This window comes from Cavia porcellus, unplaced genomic scaffold (assembly GCF_034190915.1).
Source record: "Cavia porcellus strain 051 isolate PalLab524CR breed Dunkin Hartley unplaced genomic scaffold, mCavPor4.1 scaffold_29, whole genome shotgun sequence".
NCBI lineage: Eukaryota > Metazoa > Chordata > Mammalia > Rodentia > Caviidae > Cavia > Cavia porcellus.
Window position 1 is genome coordinate 26,202,688 of NW_026947512.1, and position 13,630 is coordinate 26,216,317.

The window sequence follows — 13,630 nt, forward strand, 5'->3', positions numbered from 1 at the left end:
TTTACTTTACAATGTGTGAATACAATATAGCTTAAAGCTCTTTGCAGTAAGATCCATTTATGTGGCCATATTGTGTTTAATGTGGCTGCCACCCTTGATGTGTGTGGTTCAAATGCATCTCTGGAGAATCACTTCAAACTTCAGACCTTAGCTTCTGGGTCCAGGTGCAGGAAGGAGTCGGAGCATCCTCATCCCCATCCCTTTCTGTCCCACTCCCTGCCCAGTGACTCCTTTGGTCTCTTGCTACCAAAGTTCGATGTTCTAGCAAGTGTTCCGTATACAAGTGCTTTATGATGGCGGACTTTCTTTGTCTCTAGAAACAAGATATTGAATGGTTTTATACTATTTTGTTATGTGAAGGTACACTCAACTATTTCAAAGAAAGAGACATTATGGTAGCTACTGTTAATATTGAGTGGTCTTGTGGTGAAGTACTGTGTAGCTTACATTGTTCTATTCTGATTATCTTTGTTCTGTCCTCTTTTGTCTTAATCTCTTTAAAATAAAAAAAGTTCAAAAAGAAAGAAACAAGACCTTTTGGGGCTCTCTTCTCTTTTCTTCTTGAAGCTACTGAAGAAACCATTATCCACCCTCCACCCAAAAAATGGCCCTGTTAATCTTCAAAGCTAGTGGAAAAAACGTGAATAACTGGCTGCTTCTTGACCTAAAAATGGAAATAGAACTGCCTGCATCCTTGTGCTTTTCTGGAAAGATTAACTGCCTCCACATTCACAGTGCTGACTACCTTCTCCTACCCATCCCTGCAAAGTAATTTCAGGTCAAAAACATGGCTCTTTTGAATGTAAGGAAGCTGCTGATATCTCATATGGCCCATGTGAAGGGTTGTTTAGGGCATCACGGTTAAGGTACCAGCAAGACTACAGGGAGCACCAAAACTTTTTGGAGGACTGTTGGAGGCAACTGAGGTCTTCAAGAACCTTTCAGATTCCATTTGGAGAAGGTGAAAGGTCAGCTGCTCCAGGTAAGGCCCACTGTCCTAGGATCTAGAAGCCTCATTTTATGGACACCATCCACTGGCTAGGAAAGGGTCTCCTGGGAACTGCAGTCTGCATGGAGAAACAGAAAAAGTATGGAACAAACAGTCCCTGTGAGTTCCTGACTCAGCTTGAGGACTGATGCTTCATGGAGGCATCACTGCAATGGATATTGTAGTTGCAAAGCTAATGATACAGTCAAAGATAGATTTGCCTGGCAAGTGTCAAAGGAATGAAGAGGAAAAAAGGAAGAATGGTCAATGAGGTGTCTTCAGTGACCCAACCTCCAAGTCAATATGATTTAAAGTCTTCATTAGAAATACAGATGGGAGATGAGAGTATTTCATGGGCACTTATATGCTGCACAAAATTGCATCGTATTAATCTCCTAATAGCTCAAGACATAAGTATCAAGAACAAATATTTCTGTTTGCCAGCAACCTCCCTTGACTGCTAACACTGACAAGAAAATAATAGGAGACTCAAGACATCAAGACTAAAAGACATCAAGAGCTACTCATGTGACCCAATTGCTACTTTTATTTAATAGAATGGGCATTATTTTCTTTCCTCAACATATGAAGCACAAAAGAAAGGAAAATGATTATCACTGTGCTATACATATTTGTTAGCTTTTCCACTGATGTTCTTTTAATATGTGTATTTAAGATTAAACTTGTGTTCCAATACAAACAACATAGCAATTCTGAAGTAAGAGATTTATTTTTAAGTACAAGTTCAATCAGAGAACAGAGACAAAAAGCATTGTCAAACATAAAAATATGAATTGAATTGCTTCTTTTTAGATGGATCTTTAACATTGACTTGACCATATGGACACTGCAGAAGAAATAAAACATTATTATTATTAAATTATTTAACAATCATCTTGAAAAAGCACACTTCTTTTCAAGTTAAAAAAAAGAGATTGCTAAGAACATTATATAGATCATTTACTGTATCAACTGTTGCAGATCAAGAAGAAAGAATAGTAACTTTCAGCAAATGACCCTAGCTAGGGTTCAAGAATTATTTCCTAAATGGATCCTTCCAACTTTAAGAATTTTACTGTCAAATATTCACTTAAAGTATCCAAAGTCTTCAATTTATACAAAATTGTTACGTATTTCATCAGAAACAGCATTAATAATACAAGTAGGACCATATATAAAAATGAAGGCTGAATTTTTCAATAAGGACACAGTAAATACATACACTTAATGTCTACTCTTTAATCAAGAAGTAGTTCTGTTAAAGGAAGTAACACTTTCTTGCAACAAACCATATAAAATGTTCTGTAAACAAGATATTGATTTATAATCTTAACCCTATAACAATTTACCTTAATGTTATGTTTTTAATAGTAAACAATCCATTTGTATTTCATTGCTTAAAATAGGGAAGAAGGAAACAGTTTGTCATTTACTGATATAAAAATATTAGGAAATGTATAGGACTAAATTTGGGGAAATTTAGCTTCACACTTTTAAACATAAAGGATTAGGAAAAAAGCTAGATAGACAGAGAGGGAGGGAGAGAGAAAAAGACAGAGAGGGAAAGGGGAGTAGGGGGGGTGGGGAAGAGAGAAAAGAAGGAAGAAATCATTATCTTCTGAAGGCGACCCACCTCTCAGCTCTCAGTGCTGGGCTAATTTTTATTTATTCAGCTAATAATGAAAATGCTTCTTGGGATCTAGTTTGCCACATCCTTGATTTCTTTTCCTGCCTTCTTTGTACTTGCCTAGTGAACATAACTCATTTGGAACCTCATGAAAAGTTTTCTTGTAATGAAAGAGCTCCCGTGAATTTCAAGTCCGCAGCATTTTTAGGGACTGATGCTTACAATTAAACATTACCAAATTCCATTAACTTTAAAGGTCCTATGTTGGTACTAAGGACTTCATTGTCCTTGGCTAAAGTAGCTTGTGAAAAGTGCACTCCAGGTCTATTTAGCTTTTTTATTTGACTTGTTGTTCAAATAACAGGTCTTTATGAAGTTATAGAAGCACCGCAAACTGCTGTTACAAGGTGAATTGTTACTCACGTGTCTGCAGGCGGAGCCACAGCAGGCGCCTCTCTGCAAGTGGGCCAGCCTGGTGAACACGAAGGAACCAGTAGCTGGGTCCACATAGTTTAACTGCCCGGCCTAAGGGGTGAGAAAATAAAACAATCCATTCACCTCAGTGTTCATCATAGCTCCTCAACACACTTTCTACTCCTGAAGTATGGTAAAACATTGTAAAAAAATTATTAAATCTCTTCCCATGAATTTTAGTGCCATTTTCAAAGAAAGACTGAATGCATTCCAACATATACTATGATCCAACTTTATGTGACTACAGGAGAAAATACACAAGTCAAGAAAATGAGAAGTTGATGGAAAAACAAGAACTCCTCTATACACAGTAACTATTAGTGACTGCTCTGATATTTTTCATTCAGTTTCTAGGTAGCAAGCTTAATAACAGGTGATTTAAGTGATTTTAAGAGCTTAAGAGGCTGAAAATGAACTTTCACTCAGAAGTTGCAATTGCAATTTCAGTACTTAAAATATGTGGATAATGATTTAGACTTACAGAAAAGGTGCTAATCAAAACCAACGGTCCTTACAGAAACGTATTACTTTTGCCGTTATTGAACACTTTTCTTTACCTTTATGATGTTACTCCATTGCATGTCTCACACTATTTTCTTTTTGTCTAGAGTGTTTTAAATTTTCTTTTTAAGTAAAAAAAAAAAGTGGTTTAACACATTAAGAATCACTTCTTCTTCAAAGGTTCATCAAAAGCCACTTCTAGTAATAGCACTCTAATCAAGGAAGCATTGTTCTACCTATATTTACACATTTATCAAAAAAATCACTTTAAGTACTTGGTGTAAAGGTAAAAGTGAATAACTTCTGTGGATCTCAGAAATTTCGGTGATATTACTTAGTCTTAATATTTTGTATGGGAACTTTCCCATGGGCTTTTTCAAAAATAACGTTTTTACCATATGCTCGGGTACAGAACTTTGCAATAAAGTATACATTAAGTTACCCTGTATGCTGACATGCATTTTAATGAGTCATGAACAACTTCTTTGGCAGATCAATGTCTTAGTTAATGTTATTTAATGGTTCAATACCAACTGTATTTTGTGAATAAAATGTTGAAAAAAAAAAAAAAAGGACTGGTAAGGTTCAAAGTTTCAAGGGTCAGGTCCAGGTTCTGATATAGCATCCCAGAAAAGCTAGATCAAAGAAGTAGGAACTCAGCAAGGCTCCAGTTTGGTTGTGGAAACCTCCCCAACTTTTTGAGATCACAGAAACAGATTACACAGGATTGGGCACACTGCATACCACTTTAGAGGACCTTTGCTTCTTTTTTTTTTAAATTTTATTTAAAAAGAGAAAAAAAAACCAAAACAAAACAGTGTAAGGGTACAAGTAATACAGAACTACAAAAAAAAAAAAGTAAGAAATCACCAGTTAATAGATTACACATTATCATCTTAGAGATAGTTGCTCAAGTCACAGGATCAAAGCATACAAAGTGGACATTCAAACAGTGAGACTGCAAACAGTTGTGTTCAATGATCCAACAAAAACATTAATATGGTCATCTATCTTAACACACCTAAACACACTTGCAGTTGTATTCTTTAGAGTACTTTTTTTCCCTCGCTTTTTTTACAACAAAATTTACACATTTTGGGTTTTATTACTCCCATAGTTCTTATTATTTTTTTGGAAGAGAATAAAACCAAATATGACAAAACAAAGCTGTCAGTCAAAACCAAGGATAGACATAGCACATGATGTAAAAATAGAGTACAAGGTTATCAACAATGGTTACCATAATGCCTCTTGCTTCCTTAAAAAGAATTGCCTATATCATTAGGTATTATAAAGTTGAGCAAAACAGTACAGAACAAGACCAATAGAACCTAAACATTGTAAACACGTGGTAATCATGATTCCCCATTATGTGGTCATGAAGCCTTATAAAGTTTTCACTTATTAATTGGAATGGCTTTATTCTGGGCTGCTTGATATTATTGCCTGTGATGAAATGAACAGCTATTTTGAAGAAAACAAGTCATAGCTAGTGCTGATTTAATATCATCTTGTTTTGAAGCCCCACCAAACTATGGCTCTTCTGTCTCCATTGGTTTTATCATGATATATCTTGCTGGATTTTATTATATGTGATAGTATAAATAAAAATTATTATAGGCAAAGAGATAATATAGAAACCATTGCTCGTTTTCTGTTAGCTGGTTCTAAATACAATACTTTCATCCACTTGAATGCTTTTACACTGTCTTGATATGTTTGATGCTATAGTATATGAAGTTTTATTCAAATATTTCAAGGAAAAAGACACTATGGTAACTACAAGGTCGGGTTATTTGTTGGTGAAGCACTAGGCTGCTGAAATTGTCATGCTTTGACCTGAATTGCTATGTTGTTATGTCCTCTTTTATCTCAATCTCTTTCTTATTCATTAAAAAAAATTTAGTTATTTTTTTATTTTTTTAATTAAGGGGGAAAATTAGCAGGATATATTATAATAACTTTTTTGATTTCCTATTAACTTGTTTTGAAGTCCTGTATTACTCCCACTATCTTGTTTTGACTGATTAGACTCTATTCCGTTCTGTTTGACCTTTGCTTCTTTATTCATAAAGTTCGTTTTTTGGAAACTTGGGAGAGAAACAAAACACCGAGCACATCACAACGGCCTTCTTTCACTTGCAGTTTCTAGATGATTAGAAGGGCAATTATCTCCCCAACTACAGGGCTAACAGCCTGCGCATGCGTGTCCGCCTGCCAGCTTTTTTTTTTTTTTTTTTTTTTTTTTCCATTGAGAACCTTTGAGCTTGCTGGCTGCTCATACAAACGCATTCCACCCTCAGCAAAGGAGTCCTACACAATGGTGGCAACAAAGATCGGTGGCAACAAAGATCGGTGGCAACCAAGATCAGTGAGTTGACAGTTCGATTGGCGAGCAAGATCTTCAGTGATGCACATTGGTGCAAGAAGTTAAGCCAGTTCTCTACCTTGAGGTATGGAAGAAAGCAGCAAGAACCACCAGCTTCTCTTTGTGCGTATTTATGGTTTCCTGGAAGTCATTTAACCTCTGATACTGACACTAATGAAACAACTGGGGATTTCCTGTGTAAGAAAAAATTCATTTCTTTCTTCCTGCTGATTGAACCTGTTTTTACATGCTGCTAGTGTTTGCTCTAAAAACAAGAAATTTTTGGCTTATATTCACCATTTTTATATGGTTGTGTGGCAACAAATTACACATGCTGTTTTTAAAGGCAGTGTATAAACAAGATCAAGTCTGGTATAGTACCATAGCCTAAAATCCTAGCACTCAGGGAGGCTGAAGCAAGAGGAATGCAAGTTTGAGCCCAGTCTAGGCAAAATTAAAAGGGTGGCGCTGACAGCGTGGCTCAGTGAGTAGGCCCTGGATTCATCTCTAGTACTGGCGGAGGAAAAAGCAAATCAAAAGCTATCAGTTGTTTTGGTGAAACTTTATCCAATTTCAGCACTTGAATGGATTAAAGACTGGATTCTCCTGGTCTTCTAATTATCAATAAAAATAAAACAGTCAACTTTAGTCAACCTCTAAGGCTTTTTTCTAAAGTGACACCATATAACACTAGACCTATCAAGCCCTGGTCACGTATCTATGCGGATTATTAAATAGGTTCATTTTATATTATTTGTCTATCTTATTAAAGAACTGTTTCTCCTTTTACCATTGTTTCTTTCGTAAGGGTTATAAAAATATAAATATGCTACCTTCAAATTTATGTCATCTTAAGTACTGGGAGACATTGAGTTTAGATGCTGCTGGAAACAACTGTCAGATCTACAAAACAGAAGAAAGCATAGCCCTGGCTGGAGAGTCTAGGATGAAACCCTATAGTTTCCTCTGCTCCCTCAGAAACAACCAGGAGGCCACAGCAAAAACTAAAAATGAACTTGCCCTTGTCTTTCTTTTCTTTCATTTTTAAAATCACTGGATAGTGGTGTTCAAGTGAAACACAGATACAATATATCTGTTCAACACATTTTCCCTAAGACTTCCAAACTCCCCCCCCCATCAATGCCTCAATTCCACCCCACCACACACACACACACACACACACACACACATGGGAGCAAGTCACATACTGCGACCAGCTGATCAGAAAATAAGCGCTACTCTAACCCAGGACCCGCACACCGTCAACCCATTGTCCAGCGCGACCCCGAGGCTATGTCCCCACCGCCACAGACCGCGCCGCTCCCCAGTCACCCGGTGAGGGGCGTGGCCGGGCGCAGGCGCAGGCGCACTGGGGCGTGGTGGGCGTGGTGGGGCAGGAGCTCACCGCGCAGGCCTCTGCGTGCAGCTCCGCGATCCGCCGCTCGGCCGCCGTTAACTCTCCGCTCGCTGGGAGCCTCTCCGTGCTCTCCGGCTTGTCGTGCAGGCCAGTTGTGGAGCCGCCGCGCCCTCCCTGGAAGGCCCCGCCGAGAGTTAAGCCCCGCTGCAGCGGCGACCCCGCGGCGACGCGGAGAGGACGTGGCGGCTGGGCGGAGGGAGCGTGGCCGCGGAGCACGCCGCCCGCCAGCGCCTGGACCCGCGCGGCCGCCATGACCGCCGCCTGTGCGAGCGGGGCGGGGACGCGAGGCCAATGACGCGGGCGGTGCGCCCTAGGGCCTTGGCTGGGCTGAAAGGTGAGGGGCGAGGAGCCCCAACCTGCAGCCTCCACTGCCAGGCTCTTCTGCGGAAGTGGAATGTTTTTTCTTTGTGCTTGTGTGTTGTGTGCGCTAGTGAGTGCGGTGTTTTCCTGGTGCTTCCCGTCCCAGCACTGAGCTACATCTCCAATCCCTTTTCACTTTTTATTTAGCGTCTCTCTCACTAAATTGCCCAGTTCTGGCTCCAGTTTGCGACTCTCGTGCCCCAGCCGTCCTCCGTGCTGGACTAACGACTGTGTGCCACCACGCTCCGTTTATACTGGTCTTTTTAAGTCTTTAATGCCTAGTGATCCACTTTTGGAATCTTTATAACAGTACAACATAAATGAAGTGTGTTCTCTTCAGGTTCTTATTGCAGCTGTCTAGGTAATCTGAATTTTATGTAAAAATTCTTTTTAAAAATTTAGCCTTTGGCATAAATCAATTAAGGCCGTCAATGAGGCAGGCACTAGGAAGAACCGTCCATCTCTGTTTCTACCTAATTTTTTTTTCTTTTTTTCCTGTACGAACTCAGGACGGCCTGCTTGCAAGGCAGGTCCTTATGCCGCTGAGCTGAGCTAAATCCCCAGCCCCCAAGTTTCTACCTAATTCTAAGCTATTCTATTTTTCTGAGATGAAGGTGGGCTTTCTTTACGCATGTCATTACTAGAGTAGAAGTAGATCATAATTGCCACCACTGTTAAAAGTCCTAGAAACTTGGGTGTCCAACTGACTACCTTGGGCCTATCGAACGTTCATAGGTAGTATGTTCTAGCAATAAAGTCGGCAGCACAGTCTTAGCTTGACTATCTGGCCCATCCTAACTTGAAAGCCAAAATAAAATTGCACACTGAATATAAAAAGTTTTCATGTTGCTAAGTTTTTGCAGAATCGAAACTAAAAGTGTATTAGCTGTATGCAAGATGAAAGGTACCTTGATGCCTCAAAAAAATTGAATTTGAGGAAATTTGCATAAACCAAGAAGTAATTTCAGAGCGTTAGAGTGAAATTAATAAGACTTCCAATCTGGCCTTTATGAGGAGGATTGTGTTCTTCCATAGGAAGATTGAGAGCAAGAACTGATTCTTGAGGACAAGAGTAGAGACTTCAGTTGTATACCGGAATGACTAAGCCACTGTAGATCATCAGAACCTTTTGTAGACCTTCATTTACCATCCAACCCTGCCATCACGTTTTGATTTTTCTTATGATTGATTGACACAGTCCCCACTGGTCCATTAGAAATCTCAATAAGTTGGGTTCCTATTTTGCAAATGTTTGACATTTTTGGAATATTAAGTCAGGATCTGAAGACTGAACATTTTAGGAATTTAAAATCTGACAGTCTAAAAAGAGAATGTAGGGGAAACTATGGAAAGATGAGCAAAACTCAAAATCACCAAAAATGAGAAATTAGGCAGAAAAGAGGATTCACAAGTCAGCCCCACTATCCCCGCCATATTTCAGAGGCACTAAGTTCTGAAGTTTCTGCATTATTCTGCATTATTTTTGAAACAGGATTCAGAGTCCATTAGAGACTGTGACATCAAGGGGTGGGACAGCACTTCACAGAAATGGAACAGACAAAATGAAATTTAAGTAGAAAATGAGCACTATCATCTAGGAAGAATAATTGGAACACAAACGAAATGATTGTGAAAGTGACTAGAAGGGATTAACAAAGGAAATCTTTGTATTAAAGTAATAGCTCTGTATCTTGATAGGATGTTTATGCAAATTTAAATGTACAGGTGATGTCATGGAACTATACATGCACTGTTCGAATGTCAAATTACATATTGTAGTGCAGGTATATAAGATGTAAGCCTTGGAAACCAAGTGAGGGGTATGCACCTCTCTGTGTCACATTTACAACATGCTGGGCATTATAATTATTTTAAAATAAAAAAGCAGTAAAGATATATGAATTATTTATACATTAGTGAGGCAGATCATTGAATTCAGCAGGACTTTTGCACTCTTCATATCATCCTGGTTAGTCAGGGCCCCTGGGCAGCAGAGCTGGAAGTGCTGTTTTGTACTGTTTGCATGCTGCCACCATATTTATTTTTTTCCAGTACTGGACATTGAACCCAGGGCCTTAACTGAGCTATATCCCCACTCCTTTTACATTTTTTTTTAAATTTTGAGACAGGGTCTTGGCAAGTAACTCATATGCTTAGGCTGAGCTTAACTTGTGATCCTCTTGTCTTGGTCTCTCCAAGAGTTGGGTCTGTCAGAGTATAACTGTGTACCATGCCCAGCAATCCCTGAACACATAGATACCGTGCATCTTTATAGTCAAAATTACAAAAAATAATAAAATAATAATTAGTAAAATAAATCATATTGAATAGATTATGTATCACCTTCAATTCTCATTTGATCTTCAGAGTCTGGCATATGATATCAAGTAGCTTTCTTTCATTATATCTCTTATTTAAAAAGTCTATGCAGGGCTTTATCCTTAGTGTATTCTAGTATATGTTCATTTCTCAGATTTTTTGCACTTACAATAGACAAAACTGTGAAAGTGGAGCTTTTTAATCCTGTCATGGAATGGTAGTTTAAATTCTCATTTTATATACAAAGCATTTACTTCTAGACTTGCTGTAGAAAGAGTTTTTTTGTGTTACAACTGTGCATGTAACACAACATTGGACATTTCTCATCATTTAGAGTACTTATGTTGATACTGAACATGCCTGTTATGTTGAGAGAATGGGTTCTATGAAAATGTATTCACCAAGATTTTATTTGTCTTACTTTGTAAATATATACAGTATGATTATCTTGGTTTCAAGATACATGCAGATTACATAACAATCTGTTACTTGATTCAGAGGTCTATGACATAACTGGCACTCAGTTCTTTCCATTTTTGTGCTTTGCATCTTCTGTGCTAATTTCCTTTTCTTACTGGTGGAAAATAGCTTCCAGGGGCTCCTGCAGTGTCATCGTTCCCTCCTTGTCCAGGTTAAAAAAAAAAAAAAAAGAACCTTTGCTATGAAGGTCCAGGATAGAAGAAACCACTGTTTACCTCTCCTGGAAATCCTACCATCCATGGATTGATTCCTGAAGCAGTTTTCTGAGTACAGATTCTACATAAATCAATCAGGGTCTGTCCTGGATCTCCCTATAGGCAATTCCTTCTACACCCCTGGCTGAAAACAGCCCATATGAATGCTCAGTCTACAATTATAAATTCTACCCTGTGACTTTCAAAAGCAAAATCAGTTTCACCTGCACACGGAGTCCTTTTAGTACTTAATATTTCTGTGTGCATCTTTTAAAAAGCTTCTGCTGTACCACCGGTTCCCCTCGAGAACTCTTTCCATCAACCTCTCACAATTATTTGTTCCATTTTAGCTTATGTAGTAATTTTCTGGTGCTATTCCTCCCCAAATACCGTTGTTAATAAGACAATAGGGAATGTGTCATTTTTGTCTCTTTATAACCACAGCCCATTATATAATTTTACATATAGTACCATGGCACATAGTGGATAATGCATAGTGATTTTTTGACTGGATAAACAAGCCAGTGGTTCTTCATTCTTAAACATGTATTCATAACTACTGGCCAAAAATGTCATGTGAAATTTTAAATTAGTCTTCTCTACCTAATATTGCATATTTGAAAATATTTATGTCTTCATTGTTTCAAATGTTTTGAAAAAAACTAAGGACACTAAATCTGCAATCTTTGGGGGTCATTTTACTGAAAAACAAGACATGCATACATTATCAGATTAACTGATCTAAAGACTTGAATGCTGCTTCTAATTGATTTTAAGTGTTGACTTTTAGTGAATTATGAATAAATTGAGTTGTTAGTGGACAAATGAGTGCAGTGCTGAAGCCGCAGAGCTACCCATAAATTTCTCATATACTTCCTGTTTTGGTCAATTCCTTTTGGACACTGATTTATGTATTTGATGTTTTTCAACTAGCCAAATGGTGTGTTATGACATGCTCCATGCTCCGTGCCCCTCATAGGCTGCATTTTCACTACCAATTCCTATGATTGAGAGCAAATGTTACATGCCCCTAAGGTTGCCTATGGGAAATCCATTTTTTGTTTGTTTGTTTGTTTAATCGGACATCCAATAGCACACTTTGTCTCACAGAGCTGGCCTTAGAAAATTCTTTTGGGAATTATAATCATTTCTATTTTCAAGCCCAGCAAATCTCTGCTGACTTCACAGTGGATATTATTTCACCAGTGTTGCATGCCTAGAGCACTGCCGCATTTAGCTCTTATCTTTCCATTTTGTTTTTGTTATCCTGGGAAGTGTGGATGGGGTATGTAATGTGATGTAATCAAGCCATTTCGTCTCCTCGTGGACTCTCAATCATTGTGGAACAAGTAGTTTCCCTTCTATCCCCACTGTTAACTTGAAGCACCAGGGATCACTTGACTGTTAAATCCAGTGCATTTATCTAGTATTTCCTGTACTAAATACTATAAAACGCTGCTTTTAAATGGTGGATTATCTGTACCTTAAAGATACTCTCGTGATTTTTTTTTACTTTAAATTCTGAAAATTTGTCTTGATGATTATTCTTTTTCTGACTTCCTGGAGGGCCTGTCTTCTTTGAAAGTTGATTTTTGTTAGAGTTCTTCTGCAGCCCTCAGCACAATACTCCTTTCATTGTATACTTGGCAGCTGATTTTTTTCGATACCCAAATTCTTTTTTTTTTTTTTTTTTTTTTTTTGTCTTTTTCATTTTTATCAGTACCGGGGATCGAACTCACGACCGCCGGCTTGTAAGGCAGGTGCTTATGCCACTGAGCTAAATTCCCAGCCCCAACATCCAAATTCTTAATCTATTGTTATATGCTGATAACTCCCAAATAAATGCACCAGGATCAAAGCTTTTGAGGAAAATGCACCTGTGTATTCACACATCTGTCGGAGGTTTAAAAATACCCCCAAATCAGGCATGGTGGTACACACCTGTAATCCCAGCGCTTGGGAGGCTGAGGCAGGAGGATTGCCATGAGATCTAGGCCAGTTTGGACTATATAAAGTGAGTTCAAGGCCAGCCTTGAAGACGAGATAAGACCCTGTCTCCAAAAACAAATGCAAAACCACCAAACTCCTCATGTCCAAAATGGACTTAGTCATTATTTTTTAAATCTTTCCTGTTTTTTTGGTGTTTTTTGTTTTATTTTGTTTTGTTTTGACACAGCTGTCCAGTCATTCATCTTATTTGGAGATTTTAGACTGATTTTGAACTCTCCACATATCCCAATCTGGACCATCACCAACTCCTGCCAATTTTACTTGTAGATACAGTCTCAGACTGTCTCAAATTTGTCAAAAACGTCTCAAGTTCATTTGTTTGGCTTCTATCATTGCTCTAGTTCAGTTCATTATCACTTCTTTTCTCCAGTACAACTAGAACTGAATGGCTCATTGATGTGAAGAATGCATAAAGAGAGCTTATTGTGCATCAGAGAGCCCTCTGCTAAGTGCTGGAGAGGTTTTTTTTTTCAAATGTTATTTCGTTGTTACTTCTGGCAAGAACTATTTGACTTCTCATCTCCACCTCAATCTTCCTGTTCACTGCCTTGGAGTGGCGAAGTTGTACCTTTTCCTAAGGCCTCAGCCTGGGTCACTTCCTCTGCCACCCTTTCCCAGACTGCGTCTTTTGCTCCCTGGCTTCCTGGGCTCCCCTGCAGGATCAGCTGGGTGCACTGCCTCCAGGTTCCTGTAATAATCAGAGCATGACTCCACATTTGCTCTTTCCTGTTGTTATGTTTATGAGTTTTTCTTTATCACCAGACTGTGAAGCCTTAAAGGATAAAGATTGCCTTACTTACCTTTGTATCTTCAGTATTGTAAGTGCTTAGGAAATGCTAAAACAAACAACAAAAAGGAAGAAAGAAAGAAAAAAAATAAAGCTTGTTTAATG

At 38.5% G+C, this 13,630-nt stretch overlaps 1 protein-coding gene and 1 long non-coding RNA gene across 2 annotated transcripts; both read right to left on the minus strand.

Moving 5' to 3' along the window:
- Positions 1-1,699: 1,699 nt before the first annotated feature.
- Positions 1,700-7,810, minus strand: CUNH1orf53 (chromosome unknown C1orf53 homolog). Its single transcript, XM_005008679.4, has 3 exons — positions 7,364-7,810; positions 3,039-3,140; positions 1,700-1,835 (listed from the first exon to the last, which is right to left on the minus strand). Exons 1-3 carry the CDS (start codon positions 7,625-7,627, stop codon positions 1,764-1,766), a joined length of 438 nt encoding a protein of 145 aa, XP_005008736.2. The 5' UTR covers positions 7,628-7,810; the 3' UTR covers positions 1,700-1,763.
- Positions 3,148-7,305, minus strand: LOC134473898 (uncharacterized). The gene is made up of 3 exons (XR_010044377.1): positions 7,204-7,305; positions 6,792-6,861; positions 3,148-6,152 (listed from the first exon to the last, which is right to left on the minus strand). It is a non-coding gene; the product is annotated as an uncharacterized LOC134473898 (long non-coding RNA).
- Positions 7,811-13,630: the final 5,820 nt, after the last annotated feature.